The sequence below is a fragment of the Chiloscyllium punctatum genome, chromosome 1 (assembly GCF_047496795.1).
Source record: "Chiloscyllium punctatum isolate Juve2018m chromosome 1, sChiPun1.3, whole genome shotgun sequence".
Classification (NCBI taxonomy): domain Eukaryota; kingdom Metazoa; phylum Chordata; class Chondrichthyes; order Orectolobiformes; family Hemiscylliidae; genus Chiloscyllium; species Chiloscyllium punctatum.
The window spans coordinates 43,825,853-43,848,987 of NC_092739.1; the positions used below are offsets into that span (position 1 = coordinate 43,825,853).

The 23,135-nt window shown below is 39.2% G+C and overlaps 1 protein-coding gene across 1 annotated transcript; it reads right to left on the reverse strand.

Moving 5' to 3' along the window:
- Positions 1-1,593: 1,593 nt before the first annotated feature.
- On the reverse strand, positions 1,594-22,084 carry ccni (cyclin I). The gene is made up of 6 exons (XM_072551591.1): positions 21,904-22,084; positions 9,074-9,208; positions 6,923-6,997; positions 6,284-6,424; positions 4,597-4,827; positions 1,594-3,234 (listed from the first exon to the last, which is right to left on the reverse strand). The coding sequence occupies exons 1-6, from the start codon at positions 22,015-22,017 to the stop codon at positions 2,782-2,784; spliced, it is 1,149 nt and encodes a 382-aa protein (XP_072407692.1). The 5' UTR covers positions 22,018-22,084; the 3' UTR covers positions 1,594-2,781.
- Positions 22,085-23,135: the final 1,051 nt, after the last annotated feature.

Sequence of the window (23,135 nt, forward strand, 5' to 3'; positions counted from 1 at the left end):
GAACTTGTGGGCTTATTAGCCAGGACCCCCTTACTTCAGATCACCAATTGAAACTACACCGTACAGCCAATTTTATAGTTACTGATTAGGCCCCTCGATATTGCTTGGTCAAAAGCTGACTTTATGGAGACATCTCCCATTACAGAAACAGCTTTAAAATTGTTCAATTTGATAGGTAAATAAGTCTTATTATGCTCATCTATAGTTGGCAACGAATAACTTATGACATATTGCCTTTCTATTCCTCTTGGCAAAAAGGATAACCTCACATCCACATTAAACAATTTGCCAAATTTTGGCCCATTCACAACCATTTGTAAATTTATTTCATTGCATTTTACTTTCCCATGTTTGTCCCACTTGCAAATTTGGCTATAGTACTTTGTCCTGCTTAAACATGATTAATATTGATTGAAAATAGTTGGTGCTGGAGGACCAAACCCTGTGTGTCACCCCATCAGTTACATCTTGTCAACCAGAAAAAGACCCATTTATCCCAACTCTGTTGGTTAGCCAATACTCAATCCAAGCTAATAAATTACTGTTAAGCCCATGTGATCTTGTGTATATTAGCCTTTTGTGTAGCACCTTATCCAATGTGTCTCCAGATATTATGTCTGCATTATCTACATTGCTTGTTACATCTTATATGAACTCTAGCATATTAACCAAATACTACTTACCCTTCGTAAAACCCTGCTGCCTCTGATGAATTGTATTTTGACTTTCCAAATGTTCTATCAATTTCCCAATATGTTAACCACGTCTGTAATTTCCTAGTTTATGCCTCCCTTTCTTTTTAAGGTATTACCATTTTCCAATCCATTGGAACCTTTCCCACAACCAGGGAATTTTGGAATATTATAACCAGTGTCTCTGCTGCCATTTCAAGACTCTAGGATGTAAGCCATCAGTGAGTTGTCTGCCTTCAATTCCAATATTTGCTCAGTACTTTTTCTTCCTTGATGATTGTTCTAAGTTCCTTCCTTTCAATAATCTCTGCTGTACCTGCTACTATTGGAATAGTATTAGTGTCCACCACTGTGAAAAATGAAGCAAAACATTGATTTAGAGACTCCAATGTTAACTCCACAGTCTCATCCTTAAGGGACCAACATTCACTTCAGCTACTCTTTTTATATTTTGCCTCCATTTTATTTCTGAATGTGCCCTCACATATTTTATGGATTTTTTTCTCTACTAACGCTTTGCTGATCTTTAAAGGTTTTTAAGTCTTCTAGTCTGCCATACAAATCTGCAATATAGTTTGCCTTTGTTTTTAACTTCCTTGCTTAGGCATAAAATATTTTGTGCATTCAGATACAGAACTTAAGTTTGTTGTATTATCAAATTTGCCTACAATTTCTTAGTGTGACATTAATATGGACGTGTACAGCTTTGAAACATTTAATTTGGTAAGATATCTTACCATCATCGGGCGGGGTGGAAGAGGAGAAAGGGAAGGCTATTGATTAGGCAGAAAGGAAGCACGCACTCACTACAAATGCTACTTTGCTGATTATTCTTTAAGAAACAGAGTTAGCAATTGCGCAACAACTTTTAAGAAAATAAATCGTACAGAAAGAAACAACGTTGAATCAAGGACAACTTTATTGCTGCCAGAAGCACTTCAGCAGTACAATTGCACTTTTTCAAAGACTGCAGTACCTTTTTCAGACTGTAGAGAGAGCACTGTGCCCAAAGTCAGAGAGATAATTAAGAAACTAGTAGGGGTAAAAATAACAATTACTTCTTTCCCCTCCACATTCAGGGTAAAGCATAGGAAAGGTAAAATTAGGTTTAATTTCAAGTAACTGCCCATTTAGAATTCCTGGTAATAAAACCCACTGTGATGTGAACTGAAGTTCGTTTTATATAAAATTTCAAAACTCAGGTCCATGTAAAGTAAATTGATGTACATTTATGGCAAGTTAATGGTTTCCCAAAAATGGCATAATGCAATTAAAAGGACAAATAAATAGACATCATCTAAACTGTGGTACACCACTTTAGTTAACTGATTTTAACATTAATTTACAAAACCATGTTCAGAATTCACAAAATCAGCCATGTTTAAAAAAAATTAAATGACATTTGTTTCAGACCCAAAAGAACAGCCTCTCTTCCAAACTAAAGAAAATAAAACTCAAAAGTGCTGTTCACTGTTTCCATTATAAAACAAACTTAGAGGACTTTGCAGTAATGTTTAAATTTTGTTTATAACCAAAACCTCCCCATAATTTTAGTTTTCAGGCAGTTTGCACAACAGCTTAGCTACCCAAGAAAGTTTGTTTACTTGACAATTTTTACCATCACACATGCTGAAGAGTTACAAAAAAAACACCCCTCCAAAAATCCTCCTCTAAAATCAGTGTGTAAAACAACGTACACATCAATGTATTTAAGCGCAAAACTACAGGACGAAATTGGATGGTAAGCAACAACTAGGCTGTCAAATGAATACGTCACAGTGAATTGTAGATTTAGAACGGAAAGAACAGACGGCACAAAAAAAGTCAAGATTTCGAAATAGATGCAATTATACTGACAACAAGAGAAAACGTTAGAATTGCTACAACATTTTTTTTGTTCCAGTTTTTGGGTCTTTTAATATTTTTAGTATATTCTTTTTATTTTTTTTGAGTGCTTGAATAAATGATTAGACTAAAATTAGCAGCATGAAAATGTTTGGCTCACTTCATTTCAGCCTGGTAAGGTATGCCCTTCAACACTGTTGTCTTGTGATCAGTTCAAGCCCTGAACTTCAGCCACTTTGGCCAGTTAAATGACTGTAACTGGCTGAAGTGGAGGACAAGGAGAGATACTACCATCTTTAATCTGTAGATCTGTGCTACAGCTAGGGGATACAGTATCCACCCCCACAATTTCTTGACTGCACTCCTCATTGTACAAACGCTTTATTCCATCATAGAAATCATCCACTTCCATCTCCTCTACTTTGCGTTTTGCCGAGGCCTGCTTGCAGCTATAGGAATCAGGTAGGCGTCGGTAGGGTGCTGCTGTACTGCTAATTCTCTTGGTGGCATCCTTGACAACAAACTCTGGCTCTGTGGTAGGGGAGGAGTATAAGCTCAGTGCTCCCCTACCACACAGCACCATGGTTTGTTTGCAGGGGTTGTAGATGTACACCATATTGGGTGGTAGGAAAGCATGAAATGTGGATAGGTGTCCAGCCACAAGCTCTCGACAACGAATTAGTTGTAAGCTATCAAGCTGAAAAATTAACAGAATACTTTATGAAATATTTCAATGACAGAAACTGGATGCCCATAAATGATGCATTAAATACTGTCATGTAATATACTGACAATAATGTGAGATGTTGAAAGTTTAAATATTGTATTTTCTTCTTTACAAAAAAGCGAGTTCCATTTCCTGGCAGTCTAAATATCTGTCACAATGCAGTAGTTAACATAGCTTAAAATTCTTAACATCAACTACATTAAATAGCCCAATATAGTGGGTATAGTTTCAGGAGAAATTTTTCGAAGTTGTTCAGTAAGACACTAATTATCCTGGTGCTACTGCAATTAAAGTGTTCTGTGCTACTTTATGACCTTGCTGTAATCACAGTAGTTTTGCAATTCCATTTTTTTTGCTACAAGTGATAAGAACTTAGGGTAAGAGTAAGCCATTTAGGCATTTAAACCTGCTTGGTTATTCAATAAGATCTTCTATTTCACATCCTCCTTCCCACACTATCCCTATGCCCCTTGATAGCCAAAGGTCCAACAAACAGCCTGTAATACATTCACAACTGATGATCCACCACACTCTAGCATGCTGAATTCTTGACCCTATGAGTGAACAAATTTCTCCTCAGTTCTAAACTAAATAGCAAACCCCTTATTCAGAGATTGTGTTCATAGTTGTTTTAGATTCCCCTGTTAGGGAAGACATTTTCTCGGTGTCTACACTGTCAGGTCACTTCAAAAACTGGTTTCAATTACATTACTTCTCATTTTCAACTCCAGGTATTTTCTACTCAACCCCTTCTCATAGGACAATCCTCTAATCACAGGAAACAGCCTAATGAATCTTCACTGCACTCTAGAAGCATGCCTTTCTTTCAGTGACACCATGAAAACTGTACAAACTGCACCAGGTGTGGCCCTTAATAATTCTTGTAGGAGTTCTTTACTCCTATATTGCCACTCTTCTGTAACAAAAGCTAGCTAATACTGTCTTCTTAACTGCATGTTGCACTTGCAAGTTAACTGTTTCATGTATAAGGCATCTAGGCCTCTCTGGATGCAAATAATTCCTAGTCGCCTGTGAAATAAAATATACTGTTTTCATTTTTGTTCCCGATTGCCATGTTCTTGCCCCCTTGGACTAGACAGGTAGGTGCAAATGTGGACCAACTTCAGTTCCTGAAGCAAAACTTAAGTTCTATCTGATTACTATGACCATTACACTTAAACACTGGAACAATTTGCTGATTGATCTTGACTAGCACAGACACAATGGGCCAACGGGCTTTTTTCTGTGCTGCAGATCTTTATAATACATGCCAATTTTTTTAAAATATAAAAACACAAGCACCTAACCCAGATAAATGTGAGTTGATCATACCTGTGCCTTTTTCAGCAGATCAATAGTGACAGCTAGCCAATCAGGAATGGATGTTTCCAGCTTGAGACTGATGATAGCCAGTGCAAGTGTAGAGCCCTTGAACTGTAGAAGCTGGTGACAAGCCACACAGTGCTGTAGCTGCCTAATAAGGAGTGCAATATGTTGGGATGGGGTCACCGTAGGCAGGTCGCTGAGTAACTGGGGACGGCTGGTTAGCATCATCGCATGAAACTGAACAAACATTGAAGTTAAGTTATTTCAGCCATAATGACAAAGAAAACACATCATGAGGATGCACTAGTTTCCAGTATGTGTATAGCTCCACCTCAAGTTAGAGACAATGTTACCTTTACTGCATGATGCTGATGTTAGCTGATTTCTTGTGCCTCACACATGAGATTAGCTAACTCTATAATGATTGAAACAGGGCTCTTCAAGGTCTGAATAGTTTAGCACCCATTTTACAAGGTCTACTGTTGTCAGAACCAAATGCCCATCTTAAAGAATGTCCAAAGGAAATAAAGCACCACAAACATTTGTAAACACTTGTATGAATATGGAGGGTAAAGTCAGTTAATTCCTTTGCCTTTGGATTTGCACTGTGAAGTAGTACTAAAGCCTGACAGCTAAGAGGAATTAAGGTACCCCCACAATGAAATTCAAGTATTAACACAAAGAATTCCAAGGGTTACAGCATAACACAAAATTGAACATCATAATGCAGTGCTTAAATCCTACTATTAACTCGTTATTACAGAAATAGGATACAAAGGGAATTCTCACCACCAGCATTAGCATGGAGTTGAAACTTGCAGGACTAAGGAGCATCAAATATTTCTCACAATCTCTCTCACAGATGTGATCATAAATATGGTAATAATTACCAAAAGATGTGGCTAAGCAAATGGTACAGATTTTTTTTAAAAAAACATAGGAATACAAGGGAGGATGAAGCAAGGCCATAGAGGATTACAATGATACGCTCAAGTGGAGCATAAACACTGGCAACAGACTAGCTGGGTTAACTGGTTTGGTTTTGTGTTGTAAATCCAGGAAATGATCAAAGAAACCAAGCCAGTTTCTACACATGGAGGGCAAGATGGGGTGGAATTTGAACAAATCACTATGGTAGCTGTCCTTTACAGTCCAATGGTGAGCCATTTCTGAGTCTGTAGTTAGATGCAGTAACCAAGGTATTGTCTCAATGCTAACTTCTTTCCCCCAACCCTCAGACTGCAGTTTTGAACTCCACATTTGCAGGGAGGAAGGTTGTCGCCTGCAATTAACATCTCATGCTTCAGTACAGTGCTGCAAAATGGTATATTATTTGGATTATGTCTGACTTCATTATCTATTGTCAACACATCGATTTTCCAAGAAACATTAAAAAATATACAAAGTACACAGAGTCAAAATTATATCATGTTACACTAAGCAGCAGCAAGAAGGTAGCTTCATTCCAGATTAAATTCAAAGTTCTAGAATTATTGTTTCTCAGGAGGAGACAAGACAACAGACATGCAATGTTATTTATATCAGAAACAAAACTGTTTGTGTGCATAAATCATTTCCCAAACCATCTTTGGTGTTGTGGATAAATTACTGGACCTAAACAGCTTCAAAGTATTTTATGAAAATGTATGCAATCATTGGAGTAATTAAATCAAACTTTTCAAGCCATGCTTACAATATGAAGAAAATCCAACGGTGTTGCTGTGTGCAAATCCCAGTTCAATTTATCCAGTACAATCCTCTCCATTCTAAGAATATCTGCAGATGAACAACCACAGTTGCTAGTCTTTACCATGTCCTTTAGAGATGGAATGATCTGCAGCAGAGAAATACAAGAGGGTTACTTTATGAATATCAGATATGCATCCAATCAGAATGCATAAGTGTAAATACATTGGTTACTTTCAGCTGCCTGAAAGCCTTAGAAAGTCAAATCACTGCTTAATCTGAAGCATGTAAGGGTTTTAATATACACATCCCGAGGCACATCTGAAAAGACCCAATGAAGAACAATTCCATATTTGTAGGGTCATAATGCTACAGGTTTTTGGTTTAGCTGAAAGTATAAATAAGTGATATTTAATACACAGCAGTGTAGCATTTACTACCATGAGTTAAGGTAACCATAATTAAAACAAGCACTCTAGCGTGTGGTCCTGAAATAAACAGTTACTTCACAAACAGTTAATAACTATTAGCTTTGACGTTATAGAAGTCTAGTATGTCTGCGAGGACAGAAAGTGATTATCTCACAAGTTTCAGGAAAGAGAAAAAAATTAAATAAATTTTGTTAATTTGAAAAAAGTCAACCAACCTCATCTTCTTCATTGGTTTTAGCTGCCAGGAAGAAACAACTGATAGCTATACACCACAGATACTTTGGACGGGCCTTGAAAATCAGGAAAAGTACAAAATTAAACACTGCATATTTAAATACTTAATTATAAAATATCAAACAGTGTACCAATCCTACATTGGTGCTTAAAAATAGCAAATTGCATTTTGTAATTTTTCAAAACCAAAAGGACATGATATATTTTGTGGTTATACCAGTTCATAGAGTCATAGTACAGCACGGTTTGGCAGGAATTTGACTCAGTAGCAATTGGTCACGGCAGTGCAACTGACAGAAGAGTGAGTAAATAGAGGCAGCAAAAAGAACAGATGGTTTTGTCACAAAGTACAAATGTAATAGAATGCTCAGCACTGATAGGCCATTTAAACTAAATGCATTCTCTTCTCCTTCATGCTTCCCCTTAAAGTGTCTAGGGTACTTACAACTACTGTTTTCAAAAACTCATTTGTAACACTGCTCAAAGAATTTGCTTCTGAATAACATTATGGAATTACTGATAATCATCATACATTTGACCTCAAATCTACACAATTATGTCAATGTCAAGTCAATCAAACCCCTTCATTTGAAATAATTAAAATCGGCACTGTACAGTCAGATTTAAAACAGCACAGATATCTCAAAAGTGGCTGGGTGGGATCACAAAGATAAAGGAAAGGCAAGTTTGTAGAGATATCTGAACCCAGGATGAGCATTTTAAATCCAGATACTGATTAACTAATGAAGGATAGCAAGCTCAGACAATGGGTATAAATTAGGATAGAAACAGTTTTGGATGACCACATGTTTTATTTTGTAGTGCAGAAGGCATGATGGCCAGGATGGGGTTGGAGAAGTCAGGTTTACAGATAAACAGAAGCACAGGTTTAAAAAAAAGTCCAGCAATAAATCACAATCATTTTGAAACAGAAGGTGGAGAGACAAAAATCAGACAGAGGTGGAAAAAATAAATAAACAATTAGCATATTTGTGTGTCACTTTGACCATATTGTCAGAAGTTCCACCTTGGGGTCAGACAGGGCACAAACCTGCAAACAATTTGGTGCAGCCTCAAACGATGCTTCAGACAGGGACTGAGTTGGTGGCCTAGGCAATGGTGTTCGTCTTATAGTTTGCTCAAACTTTTGAAACTGTTTCAAGTTCCAAATAGTTTATGTAGATAGCGAACTGCAGTAGGCTCCATATACAGATCACAGAGTCACAGATTTACAGCACGGAAACAGACTCAGACTCTTCAATCCAACCTGTCCATGCCAACCAGATATCCTAACTTAATCTAGTCCCATTTGCCAGTCATCTCTAAGGTCATATCCTTATTCTGATCTTGTTATTAATGTACTTGCAAAATATTTCACAACTTTTATATTCATGGAGAACATTTTGTAGATGTTCATTGCCTTCCTAATTGGTTTTATTGAAAACTTCTTTCTCAACCTTTTCATGTTTTCTTCTTTGTCAATATTTGCAGTAATTCATTATTGGTTAGTTTGATTCCTTTTGCTCAAAATAAATCATTTTCATGTCAATTAGTTGTAAATTTGGTTCACTTGGAAATTCAGACAAATCCAGTCTCATGGCATTGCAATGGTTTTCATTTGTATATGCAAAAATATCCACATAAGTAATTTGTGTGAATTTTATAGTTCTCAGTCAAAGCCAGCTAATCAAGTGGAAACTAGTACAGAAATAAAATGCAGCAAGTCTTGGGGATATTTGAAATTCACAGTTGGCCCCAATTATCACAGTTGAATGTTTAAAAAAAAGGATATCTAAACTACACAATCTTCATAGATTTGCTTTTAATCCCATGATTTGAAATACAGTTATATGACAAATAGAAAGACTAGAAAAAGCAAAGAACTAATATAGATTAATGAAATGATGGCAGCCATTTAGTCTACTATTGGCTTTGACCAAACAATTTTTCAGTCTAGCCCAACTTTTTGGTCAGTAGCATTTTAGTTTACAGGAGCAAAAACTTGTATGCAAGTATTTGAAAATAAAGCCACACTCCTTATAAAAAGAAACTTAAGGAGTGTGTAAAAAGGCTAGAGTAGTCTTCGTTCAGGTATAAATAAGGTTACATAGGATTTAACACAAGTTCCTTACCTTTACCAGAGCTAAAAACCTGTCCAAAATAGTGATGGCAAGGGAAAGTGTTTCTGGATAAAAATGGAATTTTCTGTTCAAGTCAGCCAGCCACTGAATGACCTCATCCCGCTGTGCTGGAGAGACATCTGTATCCTGCAGAAAACAGTGAAGGGGATTTCCATATAAATGCTACATTTAATAGGCTGAAGTGATTGCTTAACTTCACTTTGCTGCCTGCCTCCCATATTGTTTCACTTTGTCAATTAAAAAAAAATCTACCCAGCTTATATATTTAATGAACCAGTCTTCACTGTTCTCTGGAGCACAGAATTTCAAATACCAACATCCTCACTGAAGAAATTCTTCCTAAAGGCATTGTGGGTCTACCTACAGCACATGGATGGGCTGCAGCAGGTAAGGCAGCAGCTCACCACCACCTTCAAGGGCAACTGATGGGCAATAAGTTCTGCCCAGTCAGCAATGGCCCATGAACAATTTTTTTAAAAATCTGAAATGAGACCTCTTATTTTAAAGCTATGTCCCATTGTTAACAATTGTCCACAGGAGGCAAAACATTCTTTCAACATTTACCCTATCGAAGCCTTTTAAAATGATATGTTTCAAAAAGATAACCTTACATTTTAAAAAAGACTCCAATGAGTATAGGCACAACCTGTTAAAACATTCCTCATAATACAACCTCTTTCTCCCAGAAATCAGCCTAGATAACCTTCCCTGAACTTCTTCCAAGACAACCATAATCTCTTATACAAGGAGACAAAAACAGTGGACAGTACTCCATGTGCAATAGCTTGTGGTGTTAGAGATATAATACATCAAGTATTAATATCAGATGGTCATATGTGTGAGAAACGTTATTTAACGAGACAAGGACACTGACTTGAAGTAACTAGTCTTGTATCCCAAACACTCACTCCATTCCACGGAGCTGCAAATGTTTACATAAACTCCAAAGGAAAGGACATCACTGGAGAACTCTTTTCGAACATCAATATGCAGGTCTGATCTTTTAGCAGTTAACTGAGACATTATTTTTATTAATGACAATGGTTAAAAGTCACAAGCAAAAGATCATAGTTAACTGATTCCTTTAAGTATCCTTCACTATTATCTGGTTCAGTCACACTAACTGACAGAAATCACGTGACCAAGATCTTTGCATACAACATTTTTAACAGACAGATTGCCTATCTGAGATACCTTCATAGAGACTCCTCTGAAAAGCTGCAAATCTTGTTTATGACTTGGAAACCAGCCAGAATAGTGTCCTTGCTGCAAACAGAAATCAGAAGGATCTCAAACCAGCAACAATGATTTCAAGGGAAGGGTAACTACCAGTTACTCGGGCTTCAGTAAAACTTAATTTGGATGCAATCATTACAGCTTTACAGATTTTAGCTTTCTAAACTAGAACTGACTTGTCCAAGATAACATCCCATTGCACATAAATATGTATTACCTATTGTATTTTTGGGTGTGCGTCTATTCGTAGGAATTAGGAAGTACGTGTACATTTTTACTTGAATGGGCTTTTAGCAATAAAAAAAATTCCTTGTGTGTTTAACTCAATATCTATCTGGGGTTTAATTCTTACATTCTGCACTGCAAAGCAATACATCCTTTCAAAATTCAAAGTGACTACTACAATCAAATGGAGTAGAGAAAGAGGAAAATTATTTTGTATCACCTCACCTGGTCATAAAAATAATTATTTTAAGACTTTTCTACCTTTATATTTAATTGCCCTTGCAGTAAACATTATACTGTATCTACCAAATTTTCACTCACTCACTTAACCTATCAATATCTCTTTACAGAATCGATGCATCCCTCTTTGATTTGCATTGTGACTGACCTTTGAATCACCAGCAAATTCAGCTATAACACAGTAGTCCCTTCATCCAAGATAATACAGCAAACATTTTATTAACTGGTCCCTATGGGACCAGGAGTGTGCTAGTTGATCAAGAGGTCCACACAGTCAATGTAAAAACAACATTAAGTAATAGAAATGTAATGTAGCAGGTATACACATTGCTGTTAAACTTTATTTACAGAATATATCACAAACAATAATGCAGTTTTGCAGTAAATAAAATTTACCGCCAGACAGCCTTTTCACTCGCACCCTCTACTGACTACTCTGACATTATGGTAGTTTGCAGTACTTGAGGAGAAATTGAATCAACTTGATATTTTGTGTAGACATTTGATTGACTATGTACATTGAGAAATAAATTTTTAAAATGATAATAATTGGCCAGAATAACACTGTCAACTTCATGGTATGTGCAAGATATAATTTCTGCCACTTTATTGAGCGTGCTAGTTCATATGGTTAAAAACAAAATTTGCTGTATATACTTCACAAAAAATCGAGCTTTAAGCAATTATTCCTGTGGCTCTGCACATTAGTAGTTTGTGGTTTTGCTCTTGAAAATTGTAACTTTCAGTGTATCATCGGTTCCTACAGAATAAAAGTTAAAGCCAGGATTAAGTTTCATTAGCTTTTCCCAACAGGAGATGGCCAATGTCATACACAGAAAGACTGTACCATACATGTGCAACATTGAGCAGTTCCAGGTGAAATAATTTTCAAACCAAAATACATTGCAAAACAGAAAATGTGTAAAATATTAAGAAAAAAACACACCTATACTGTCCAGGCCCTATCTAGAGATTGAATCTGGTTAAAGCACATTGCAGCTGAAGTCTCAGGATTAGCAGTTTGGAGCAACATTTGCCCAGACTTCAATGCAAGTTCAAAACAGAAGCCAAGAACAGCTCTGGGAGTTTAAAGTAAAGAGGATAGGAAACAATGCTGGGAATCAGACAGCCATGGAGTTATCCAGCATGGAAACAGACCCGTCGGTCCAACTCGTCCATGCCAACCAGATATCCTAAACTGATCTAGTCCCATTTGCCCAATTTTGGCCCATCTCCTCCAAACCATTCCTCTTCATGTGCTTGTCCAGATTCTTTACCAGCCTCCACCACTTTCTCTGGCAGCTTGTCCCATGCACGCACCACTCTCTGCATGAAACATTTGCTTCTCAGGCCCCTTTTAAATCTTCCCCCTCACCTTAAACCTATGCCCACTAGCTTTGGACTTCCCTATCCTGGAAAAAAGCCCTTGGATACTCACCCTTTCCATGCTCATGATTTTATAAACCTATCTAAGGTCACCCCTCGGCCTCTGATACTCCAGGGAAAACAGCCCCAGCCTATTCAGCTTCTCCCTACAGCTCAAACCCAGTAACATCCTTGTAAATCTTTTCTGAACCTTTTCAAGTTTCATAACATCATTCCAATAGGAAGGACACCAGAAATGAACAGTATTCTAAAAATGGCCTCACCAATGTCCTGTATAGCTGTAACGTGATATCCCAACTCCAATATTTGGTGTTCTGACCAATGAAAGCAAAAATGCCTGAAAGCAAACATGCCAAATGCCTTCTGCACCACCCTATCTACCTGCAACTCCATTTTCAATTAACTATGCACCTGCGCCCCAAGGTCTATTTGTTTGGCAACACTCCCCAGGGCCCTACCATTGACTGTATAAGTCCTGCTCCAGTTTGTCTTACTAAAACGCAACACCTCACATTTATCTAATTTAAACTACATCTGCCACTCCTTGGTCAATGGCTCATCTGATCAAAGTCCCGTTGTACTCAAAGATAGCCTTCACTGTCCACTACACAAACTATTTTGGTGTCATTTGCAAACTTACTTACCATATCTTCTATATTCACAGCTAGATCAATTATACAACTATTAAAAAGCAGTGGACCCAGCACCAATCCTTCCAGCCCTGAAGCATCAAATCAATTCTGTCACTGATACTCTAAAGCCTCTCCAGCTTTGTGACAATCAAAAATACATTTTTAGCATTGCTGCAAACAATCACTTTAACACTTCAATTTTTATGTATATAATGCATCTCTATTGATCTGTTAAACAAAAACATTTGGATTGTTAGTAATCTATCACTTCCTTTTAGCTCACACTGAAAAGGGCATTTTGGATATGTCACAGTGTCATGATCCACTGAACTATTCTTTCAAAGGGCAAGGCATCCTTACTATCAACATCTGAATGAAACCTAAACTATTAAATCAGTTTTTTTTTCTATGATCTTTTCATGTCAATAATTCAAAATCCCAAAACATGCCTTTTGGAATATATTTGCTTACCTGTTTAAAACCAACCAGTTCAGCTGGAAGTATATTCAATGCCTACTACTGCTAAGGAATGTGATCTAATGTGAAATCAAAGTCAAATTTAAAAGATTGAATCACAGGTCCAGAATGCAGCAGAAAAAAATCTATTATGAATTTACATTATTACTATTTGAGAGGAGTTTCATTTTAAAAGATCATCTGACAAGACACTGCCCTTGGGGTCAACTCAAGAAATGACTTATCCCTTCAAACAGGCGAAAAAAAAAAACCTTCCACCCCACCAACCTCCATACACATCGCATCATCCTCCGCCATTACAAATGGACCCCACCACCAGAGATATATTTCCCTCCCCACCCCATCCATCTTCTGTAAAGTCCCTCATCAGGTCCATCCCCCCCAAAACTTACCCTTCCCTCCCGGCACCTTCCCCTGCTGCCACAGGAATTACAAAACCTGAGCCCACATCTCCCCCCTCACCTCCATCCAAGACCCCAAAGGAGCCTTCCACATCCAAAGTTTCACCCGCACTTCCACACGTCATTTACTATATCCGTTGCTCCCGATGCAGTCTCCTCTACATTGGGAATACGAGATGCCTACTCACAGACCGCTTCAGAGGACACCTCCAGGACACCCGCACCAATCAACCAACCCCACTGCCCCATGGCCAAACATTTCAACTCCCCCTCTCACTCTGCCGAGGACATGCAGTTCCTGGGCCTCCTCCGTCGCCATTCCCTTTCCACCAGACACCTGGAGGAAGAATGCCTCATCTTCCACCTCCAACCACAGGGCATCAATGTGGATTGCACCAGTTTACTCATTTCCCCTCCCCTCCCCCCAGTTCCAACCTTCCAGCTCAGCACCACCCTCATGACCTGTCCTACATGTCAAGCTTCCTTCCCACCTATCCGCTTCACCCTCCTCTCCACCTTTACCCCCACCTCCATCCACCTATTGCACTCTCAGCTACCTTCTCCCAAGCCCCCCTCCCATTTCTCTCTCCAACCCAGAGGCTCCCAGCCTCATTGCTGAAGAAGAGCTTTTGCCTGAAACATCAATTTTCCTGCTTCTCAGATGGAGCCTGACCTCCTGTGCTTTTCCAGCACCACACTCTCAACTCTTATCCCTTCAAGTGTTAACTTCAGAAATAGAAGTATTAGATAGATCAGACTTTGGATCTAACCAAAGTACTACTTTTTATTTAGTTTTTGAGATGCTGTGGGTGCCACTGGCTAAACCAGCATTTGTTGCTCATTCTTAACTACCGCTCTTAACTGTTCTCAAGGAGGTGGTGGTGAGCTGCCTTCTTGAACTGCTGCAATCCATTTGGTGTATTGTTACTGTCAAATTGCTGTCAGCCAGGGAGCTCCAGGACTTTGACGCAGCAACACTGAAGGCAATGGATATATTTCCAAATCAGCATGGTGTAGCATGGAGGGGAATTTACAGGTGACTTTAGATAGTAGCCATCCTGGGTTTGGAATGCAGGGTCAAAGGACCCTTGATGAATTTCTGCAACGCTTTCCGTTGATGTTACACACTGATGCAATTTTGCAGATGTGACGAAAGAGTGAAGATGGAAGATGGGTTAGAAACCAAATAGAATGCTTTGCTATGGATGTCATCGAGCTCCTCAAGTGCTGTTGGAGCTACATCCATTCAGACAACTGAAGAGTATTCCATCACACTCTTGATTTGGGCCTTGTAGACGGTGAACAGGCTTTGAGGAATCAGAAAGACAGTTACTCACTGTGGGACATCTAGTTTCCAATGAACTCTTCTGACAACAATAAGAGGCTTTTGCATGGTTGAGTTTGAGACACAAACATTGGCTAAGTGGTTAATAGTGAGGAAGATATTCCTGTGTTACAGAAATATTATAGATAGGTTGGTCAGATAGGCAGATCAGTGGTAGATGGAATTTATCCCCCAAAAAGTTATTTTGGAAGTTGTTCCAACACAAGGGAATATTCAATGGATGGCAGGACAGTAGGAAGCTCAGAGTAACACAAGAATTTTGGAATGCTTGCCACAGACTACTGAAGGCATTGGACAAATTAATTCTAAGAGCAGGGAGGTTATGTTGGAGCTGTACACTTTAGTTACACCACAGTATTATGTGCAGTTCTAGTTGCTACACCTCAAGAAGGATATAATCACACTGGACGTAGGTGCAGAGGAGATTAGTCAGGATGCTGTCTAGTTTGAAGCATTTTAGCTATGAAGCAAAGCTGGATAGGCTTGGGTTGTTCTTGACTGAGATGTAGAAGATTATGAGGGGCAAAGAGAGTGGATAGGAAATAACTGTTCCCCTTAAAAAAGGAGAAAATTACAAAACGGCATAATTTTAAAAGGTGAATGGCGGGTGGTATCGAGGAGATTTGACCAAGATATTTTTCACTCAGAAGAATGTGGGAATCTGGAGTGCACTGTCTGGGAGGCCCAAAGGAGGAAGAAACCTCAAATCTTTAAAGTAGTACATAATGAGCACTTGAAATGGAGACACAGAGTCATCAAGATGTACAGCACTGAAACAGACTCTTCGGTCCAACTCATTCACACCAGCCAGATATCCCAACCCGATCTAGACCCACCTGCCAGCAGTTGGCCCATATCCCTCCAAACCCTTCCTGTTCATATACCCATCCAGTTGCCTTTTAACTGCTGTAATTGTACTCACTTCCACCACTTCCTCAGTCAGCCCATTCCACACACGCACCACTCTGTGTGAAAAAGTTGCATCTTTGGTCTCATATCTTTGTCCTCGCAGTCTAAATCTATGCTCTTCAGTTCTGGACTCTTCTTTTCTCTCTCTCTCCCCCCCCACCCACCCACCCAGGGAAAAGAGCTTGTCTATTTATCCTATCCATGTGCCTCATGATTTTATAAACCTCTATACGGTCACTCCTCAGCCTCTGACGCTCCAGGGAAAACAGCCCTAGCCTAGCTCAATCCACCAACCTTGGCAACATCCTTGTAAATCTTTTCTGAGCACTCCACTGGTCACAGGCCTCCAGTCTGAAAAATAACCCTGCACCACCACCCTCTGTCTTCTACCTTAAGCCAGTTCCGTATGCAAATAGCTAGTTCTCCTTGCTAACCAGCCTCCCCGGGGAACCTTGTCAAGTGCTTTACTGAAGTCCATATAGATCACATCTACCACTCTGCCCTCATCAATTCTTTGTTACTTCTTCAAGAAAACTTAACAAGTTTGTGAGACATGATTTCCCATGCACAAAGCCATGTTGACTGTCCCTAATCAGTCTTTGCCTTTCCAAATATATGTACATCCTGTCCCTCAGGATTCCCTCCAAAAACTTAACCACCACTGACGTCAGGCTCACTGGTCTCTAGTTCCCTGGCTTGACCTTACCACCTTTCTTAAATAGTAGCACCACGTTAGCCAACCTCCAGTCTTCCGGCACCTCATCTGTGACCATCGATGACACAAATGGGCGGCACGGTGGCACAGTGGTTAGCACTGCTGCCTCACAGCGCCTGAGACCCGGGTTCAATTCCCGCCTCAGGCGACTGACTGTGTGGAGTTTGCACGTTCTCCCCGTGTCTGCGTGGGTTTCCTCCGGGTGCTCCGGTTTCCTCCCACAGTCCAAAGATGTGCAGGCCAGGTGAATTGGCCATGCTAAATTGCCCATAGTGTTAGGTAAGGGGTAAACGTAGATGTAGGGGTATGGGTGGGTTACGCTTCGGCGGGGCGGTGTGGACTTGTTGGGCCGAAGGGCCTGTTTCCACACTGTAAGTAATCTAAAAAAAAAATCTAAAAAAATATCTCAGTAAGAGGCCCAGCAATCACTTCTCTAGCTTCCCAAAGAATTCTAGGGTACACCTGATGAGGACCTGGGGATGTATCCACCTTTGTGTTTCAAGACACTTCCTCCTCTGTAATGTGGACATTTTTCAAGATAGTACCATCTATTTCCCTACATTGTATAGTTTCCATGTCCTTTTCTACAGTAAACACTGATGCAAAATACTCGTTTAGTATCTCTCCCATCTCCTGCTGCTCCACACAAAGGCCACCTTGCTGATCTTTGAGGGGCCCTATTCTCTCCCTAGTTACCCTTTTGTCATTAATGTATTTGTAAAATCCCTTTAGATTCTCCTTAACTCTATTTGCCAAAGCTACCTCATGTCCCAGTTTTGCCCTCCTGATTTCCCTCTTAAGTATACTCCAAATGCCTTTATACTCTAAGGATTCACTCGATCTATCCTGTCTATGCCTGACATATGCTTCCTTCTTTTTCTTAACCAAACCCTCAATTTCTTTAGTCATCCAGCATTCCCTATACCTACCAGGCTTTCCTTTCAGCCTAACAGGAATATACTTTCTCTGGATTCTCGTTATCTCATTTCTGAAGGCTTCCATTTTTCAGCCGTCCCTTTACCTGCGAACATCTGACGCCAATCAGTTTTTGAAAATTCTTGCCTAATACCGTCAAAATTGGCCTTTCTCCAATTTAGAACTTCAACTTTTAGATCTGGTCTATCTTTTTCCATCACTATTTTAAAACTAATAGAATTATGGTCACTGGCCCCAAAGTACTTCCTCACTGCCTTATTTCTCAGGAGTAGGTCACATTTTGCACCTTTTCTCATCGGTACATCCATATACTGAATCAGAACATTTTCTTGTACATGCTTAACAAATTCCTCTCTATCTAAACCCTTAACACTATGGCAATCCCAGTCTATGTTTGGAAAGTTAAAACCCCCGACCATAACCACCCTATTATTCTTACAGATAACTGAGATCTCCTTACAAATTTGTTTCTCAATTTTCCTATCACTATAAGAGGAGTCTATAATACAATCCTAATAAGATGAACATCCCTTTCTTATTTCTCAGTTTCATCCAAATAACTTCACTGGATGTATTCCCAGGAATATCTTCCCTCAGTACAGCTGTAATGTTATCCCTTACCAAAAAGGCCACTCCCGATCTTCTCTTGCATCCCTTTCTATCCTTCCTGTAGCATTTGTATCCTGGAACATTAAGCTGCCAGTCCTGCCCATCCCTGAGCCATGTTTCTGTAATTGCTATGACATCCTAGTCTCATATTCCTAACCATGCACCGAGTTCATCTGCCTTCCCTGTTAGGCCCTTGCACTGAAATAAATGCAGTTTAATTTATCAGTGCTACCTTGTTCTCGGCTTTGGCCCTGCCTGCCCTGACTCTTTGGCTTGCTTCTTTTCTCAAATGTACCAGTCTCAGATTGATCTCTTTCTTCACTATCTCCCTGGGTCCATGTCATGACATTTAAGGTTATGACTAAGTGCTGGAAAGTGGGATTAGAATAGATAAACTGCAGCAACCTGATGAGTCGCAAGGTCTCATTAGTCCTTTATGACTTTGGATTCATGTCTAATCTAATACCATAGATTGTAAATACCAGAGGCTCCGGCGCTGATCCTTGTGGCACTCCACTAGACACAGACAAGACATTTAAGGATAGGAGGCTGTCTCTATTCTGCCCTTCCTGTCCATTACCCAACCTTCTATTCATGATAATAAAGTCACCCCCCACACCATGAATTCTTGCCTTGCATATTAACCTTTGATTGGCACCTTTCCTGGATTTCCAAAACACATTTGTTATGCTACATTTACAGGTTCCACACTACCTACCCTCCCAGATACATCTTCAAAATAATTCTAGTGAATTTGCCAAAAATTATTTCCATTTTGCACAACTGTGCTGATTTTATCAGATTGTACATAGATTTCCTCAAAGCATGATTAAGACTGGCTGAATAATAGAAATTCCAGTTAACAGAAGTCAGGTTTATTTGCTAACTTCCAATCCTATCGGGCCATTCTACAATCCAGGGAAGTTTGGAAAGATACAGCTAGCACATCCACCCATATTCGCAACTCTCTCTGCAGGCCAAACTTTGTGGTGTAACATGGAAGCATGACTGAAGCAACAAAAAGGTGTTATGAAATCACTTTAATTTGTGCTCTCTTTCTCACAAAGTATAGCAATTTAAAAAACCTATCACACCAAATTTCCTAAAGGTCAAATAAACAGTACCGTGAATTAGTTAGGGCTTAACTATTCAGTAATCATTCAATTCAAAGTGAACTTTAAATTTATTGAACAAACATAATACTTCCTCACAGGGAAGAAGGTTCAGATTAATGATTGTGGAAACAACAGGAGTGTCCAGAGGTAGCTCTGAAAGAATTTAAATTTTGTTACAAGACTCATTTGAAATTGCTGCAGCTCTTACCACTACTTATATTTTTCAAAAATTCTGTTCATGACAAAACTTTTAAATTCAGTCAATTGTGAGAAGGTAATGGTGGAGTAGTACTGTTGCAAGACTGGTAATTCTAGACTCGAATCCCACCACGGCAGATAAATATTAGTCAGACACTGGAATTAACTCCCTGTCGTTCATCAAAAGAGTAACATGGAATCTTTAATATCCAGAGCAAGCAGATTTAATATTTCCTGTGAAAGACAACCATCAACAATGCAGTTCACTCAGTAATGTGTTTGAATGCCAGCTTGGATTTAATGGGTCCACCAATTCCAGAGACTTCATTACATTTTCTCCAGTCTCCACTCCTTAAAAAAATATCCACATTCATCTATTCTAATCTTCTTCCTTTTTAAGATATCGATATAAAATTTTACAATTTGGTTTGTATCTTGCTACTTTGCCGTAACCACATGCAGATTATAGATCTTGCATTTGGTCATTGATCGCTTCAGTATCAGAGGAGTCGTGAATGATGTTGAACATTGTGCAGTCAGTGAACATCTCCACTTCTGACCTTTGCTGGAGGGAAGATGATTGATGAAGCTGCTGAAGCTGGCTGAGCCTAAGGCACTCCCTTGAGGAACCCCTGTAGTGATGCCTTGAATAAAGATAACTGACCTCCAAAAAAAAACAAAATTTGTTTTTGTGCTTAGGTATGACTACAAAAGTGGAAAGATTTCTCTCTCAAATCCCATTGATGCCAGTTTTGCTCGGGTTCCTTGATACCAAACTTGGTCAAAAACAGCTTTGAAGTCGAGGGCAGTCACTCTCACCTCTGGAGTTCAGCGCCTTGGTCTGTGTTTGACCCAAGATTGCAGAGAGAAAAGAAACCAGGAGGCCCTGGCAGAACCCAAATTCAGTGTCAACAAGGTTACTACTGAGCAAATGCTGCATGAGCACACTTTACTGATGATCAAAGGTAGGTTTAATGGAACAGTGGTGGGCCAGATTGGATTTGTCCTGCTCTGTTCATCTAGGTCGAACTTGGGAAATTTTGCACATTGCCAGATAGATGCCAGTGTTGTATTTGTGCTGGAACAGATTGGCAAGGGGAACAGCAAGCTCTGGAGCACAAGTCTTCCATATTACTGCCAGAATGCTGTCAGGGCCCATAGCTTTTGCAGTATTCAGTATCTTCATCACAGATATCATGCAGGACAAATTGAATTGGCTGAAGACTAGCATCAATGATACTGGGTAGCTCTGGATGAGATCAAGGTGAAATATCTGCTTAGCACCTGGCTGGATATGGTTGCAAATGCTTTAGCCTTGTTTTTTTCACTACGATGTATGCACCTAATCATCAAGGATGGGGACATTTGAGCAGCCTCTTCCATTGAGGTTAACTGCACACAATATTTACCTTTGCTGGAAATGAGGAATTCTGTATCTGCCTGAAAGGAAATGCAATAAAGTTCATTGTGACTGACTCCTGGGATTAGAACGTTGTCCCGAGGAGAGATTTAATAGACCAGATCTAATTTCCTGACTGTTCAGAGGAATGAGAGTTGATTGAAGTGAAACATGTGAAATCCTTAATATGTTTGATAGGATTGGTGCTGGCAGGACTTCCCTGTATGCAGAATCTACAAACAGGGTTGCAGCCTTGGAATAAAGAATTAAACATTTGTGACTGAGATGGTGAAATGTCTTTATCCCAAAAGCTGTGAATCTTGGAATTTTGTATCTCAGAACCATAGATGCTTTGGAAACAAAAGGTTTTTTAGGAATAAATCAGGGATAAAATGCATGAAGATAAAGTTGAAGTAGAATATCAGCCATGATCTTACTAAATTGAGGAGCAAGTTTGAAAACCTAGTCCTGCTTTATGTAGTCTAATATGTTCATCTACTAATATCTAGTATTGGAATATACTGTATGCTATCTCAGCACTTGGCACCTTCATTTTATATGGTAGCTAACATTTAGTTTAAAAACACAAAATGCCTTCAATCAAAATCACTTCACAAACTAAGCACCCATTCAGTTCTGCAACATTCTCAAAATAGTTTTATGATGGCGTAATTAAAGAAACTGATCAAAATAAACACTAATAGATGCAATATTTCATAGCAAGGTCCCCTAAACTCCTATGCAAATAAATTGGTCTACAAACAAGCATAGAAATAGATTTTGTATATATTACATTAACACCATCTTGCCACAAACTGAATTCTCTAATAATCAAGCAGGATTTGTATAAGTAACTGTAACTGATTACAATCTTAAGAAAACATATCACTAAAGTCATTTTCTCTCAATTATGGTGCCAGAAAAATACATTTTTTTTAAAAAAGCATGCTCTCCTGAATGTTTCATGTAGTCTATTATACATGTAACATAATAGTTACCGGATTGGATAGGTATTTTGGCACGTACACCTTCCACATCTGTTCTTCCCTAGAGACTGCATTTTCCAAAAGGACGGACAGCCTCTGACTCTCCAAGGGTCCTGAAAACTTCATGACACCCCTTGGATATGCCAACCTCCCAAATGGATACAGCTACCTGCAAATTAAAAACAAACTGAATCAATATAAAAGAGTTTTCTCACAGGCATAAAATGGATTTGTACAGAATGTACATTTATACAGCACCTTTCATGGCAACAGGACTCCCAAAATGCTTTATAGCCAAAGCTTTTGAAGGACAGTCATTGCAGTAATGTAGGAATTGCAGGCAACATGCACACAGCACACTAACAATGTGATAGCATACAAGTAATCTATTTTGAGATGCTGATTAAAGGTTAAAGATTGGATTGAAATTGGGGATAACTACAATGAAATAGTGTGACGTGACTCTTAATGTCATGAAATGAGACCTTGATATAATATCTCATCTAAAAGATGGCACCTCAAACAGTGCAGTGCACTCAGTACAACAATGGAGTGTCTGTCTTGATTAATAAAGATGGAATGAGATGTAATACTACCAACTGAGCCAAAGTTGAGATAAACTATTCACTATTCCTGCAAAGCAATTTAAAACTAAAGACAGATTTAGCTCAATAACAGACAGTAACATCGTAGTGGCTTCACTTATTATCCTCTCCTGAAGCCACAGAAGCAAAATCTACAGGCAGACGGGGAATATTAACAGCCCACCTAATCGTTATTGAAGTAGGACAGCTCAAATCAGATAGGCTCCCCATATAATATTCATCGTACCCAGCAGGAATCAGAGGTGCAGAAGGGCAAATGCTCCCTTTTCCTGTTCCGAACTGTTTTCAAAAGGGTAACAAGAAAAAATACATCACCTCCACCATTGTACCAATCAAAATTAGCTAACTCTAGACAGATCAGGATTGGATCTGTAATCTGTCCATTCGCTGGGGGGCAGTTCGATCAGATCGGTGACCGCGCTGTGTTTCTGGAGGGTATTCACTGTCATGTTTACTCTGTGCGAAGCTAGTGAAGTGATTATTGGGCCCCTTGCTGAGATATTTGTATCATCGATAGTCACAGGTGAGGTGCAGGAAGGCTGGAGGTTGGCTAATGTGGTGCCACTGTTTAAGAAGGGCAGTAAAGACAAGCCAGGAAACTACAGACCTGTTTGAGCTTGACATCGGTGGTGGGTAAGT

Coding starts and splice junctions, on each gene's coding strand:
- ccni (XM_072551591.1), bottom strand. CDS start 22,017: ATGAAGTTTTCAGGACCCTTGGAGAGTCAGAGGCTGTCCGTCCTTTTG. Junction 9,209..21,903: donor CAAAATACCTATCCAATCCG/GTAACTATTATG, acceptor TGTTTTCTGCAG/GATACAGATGTCTCTCCAGC. Junction 3,235..4,596: donor ATCTGCTGAAAAAGGCACAG/GTATGATCAACT, acceptor TTAATTTTTCAG/CTTGATAGCTTACAACTAAT.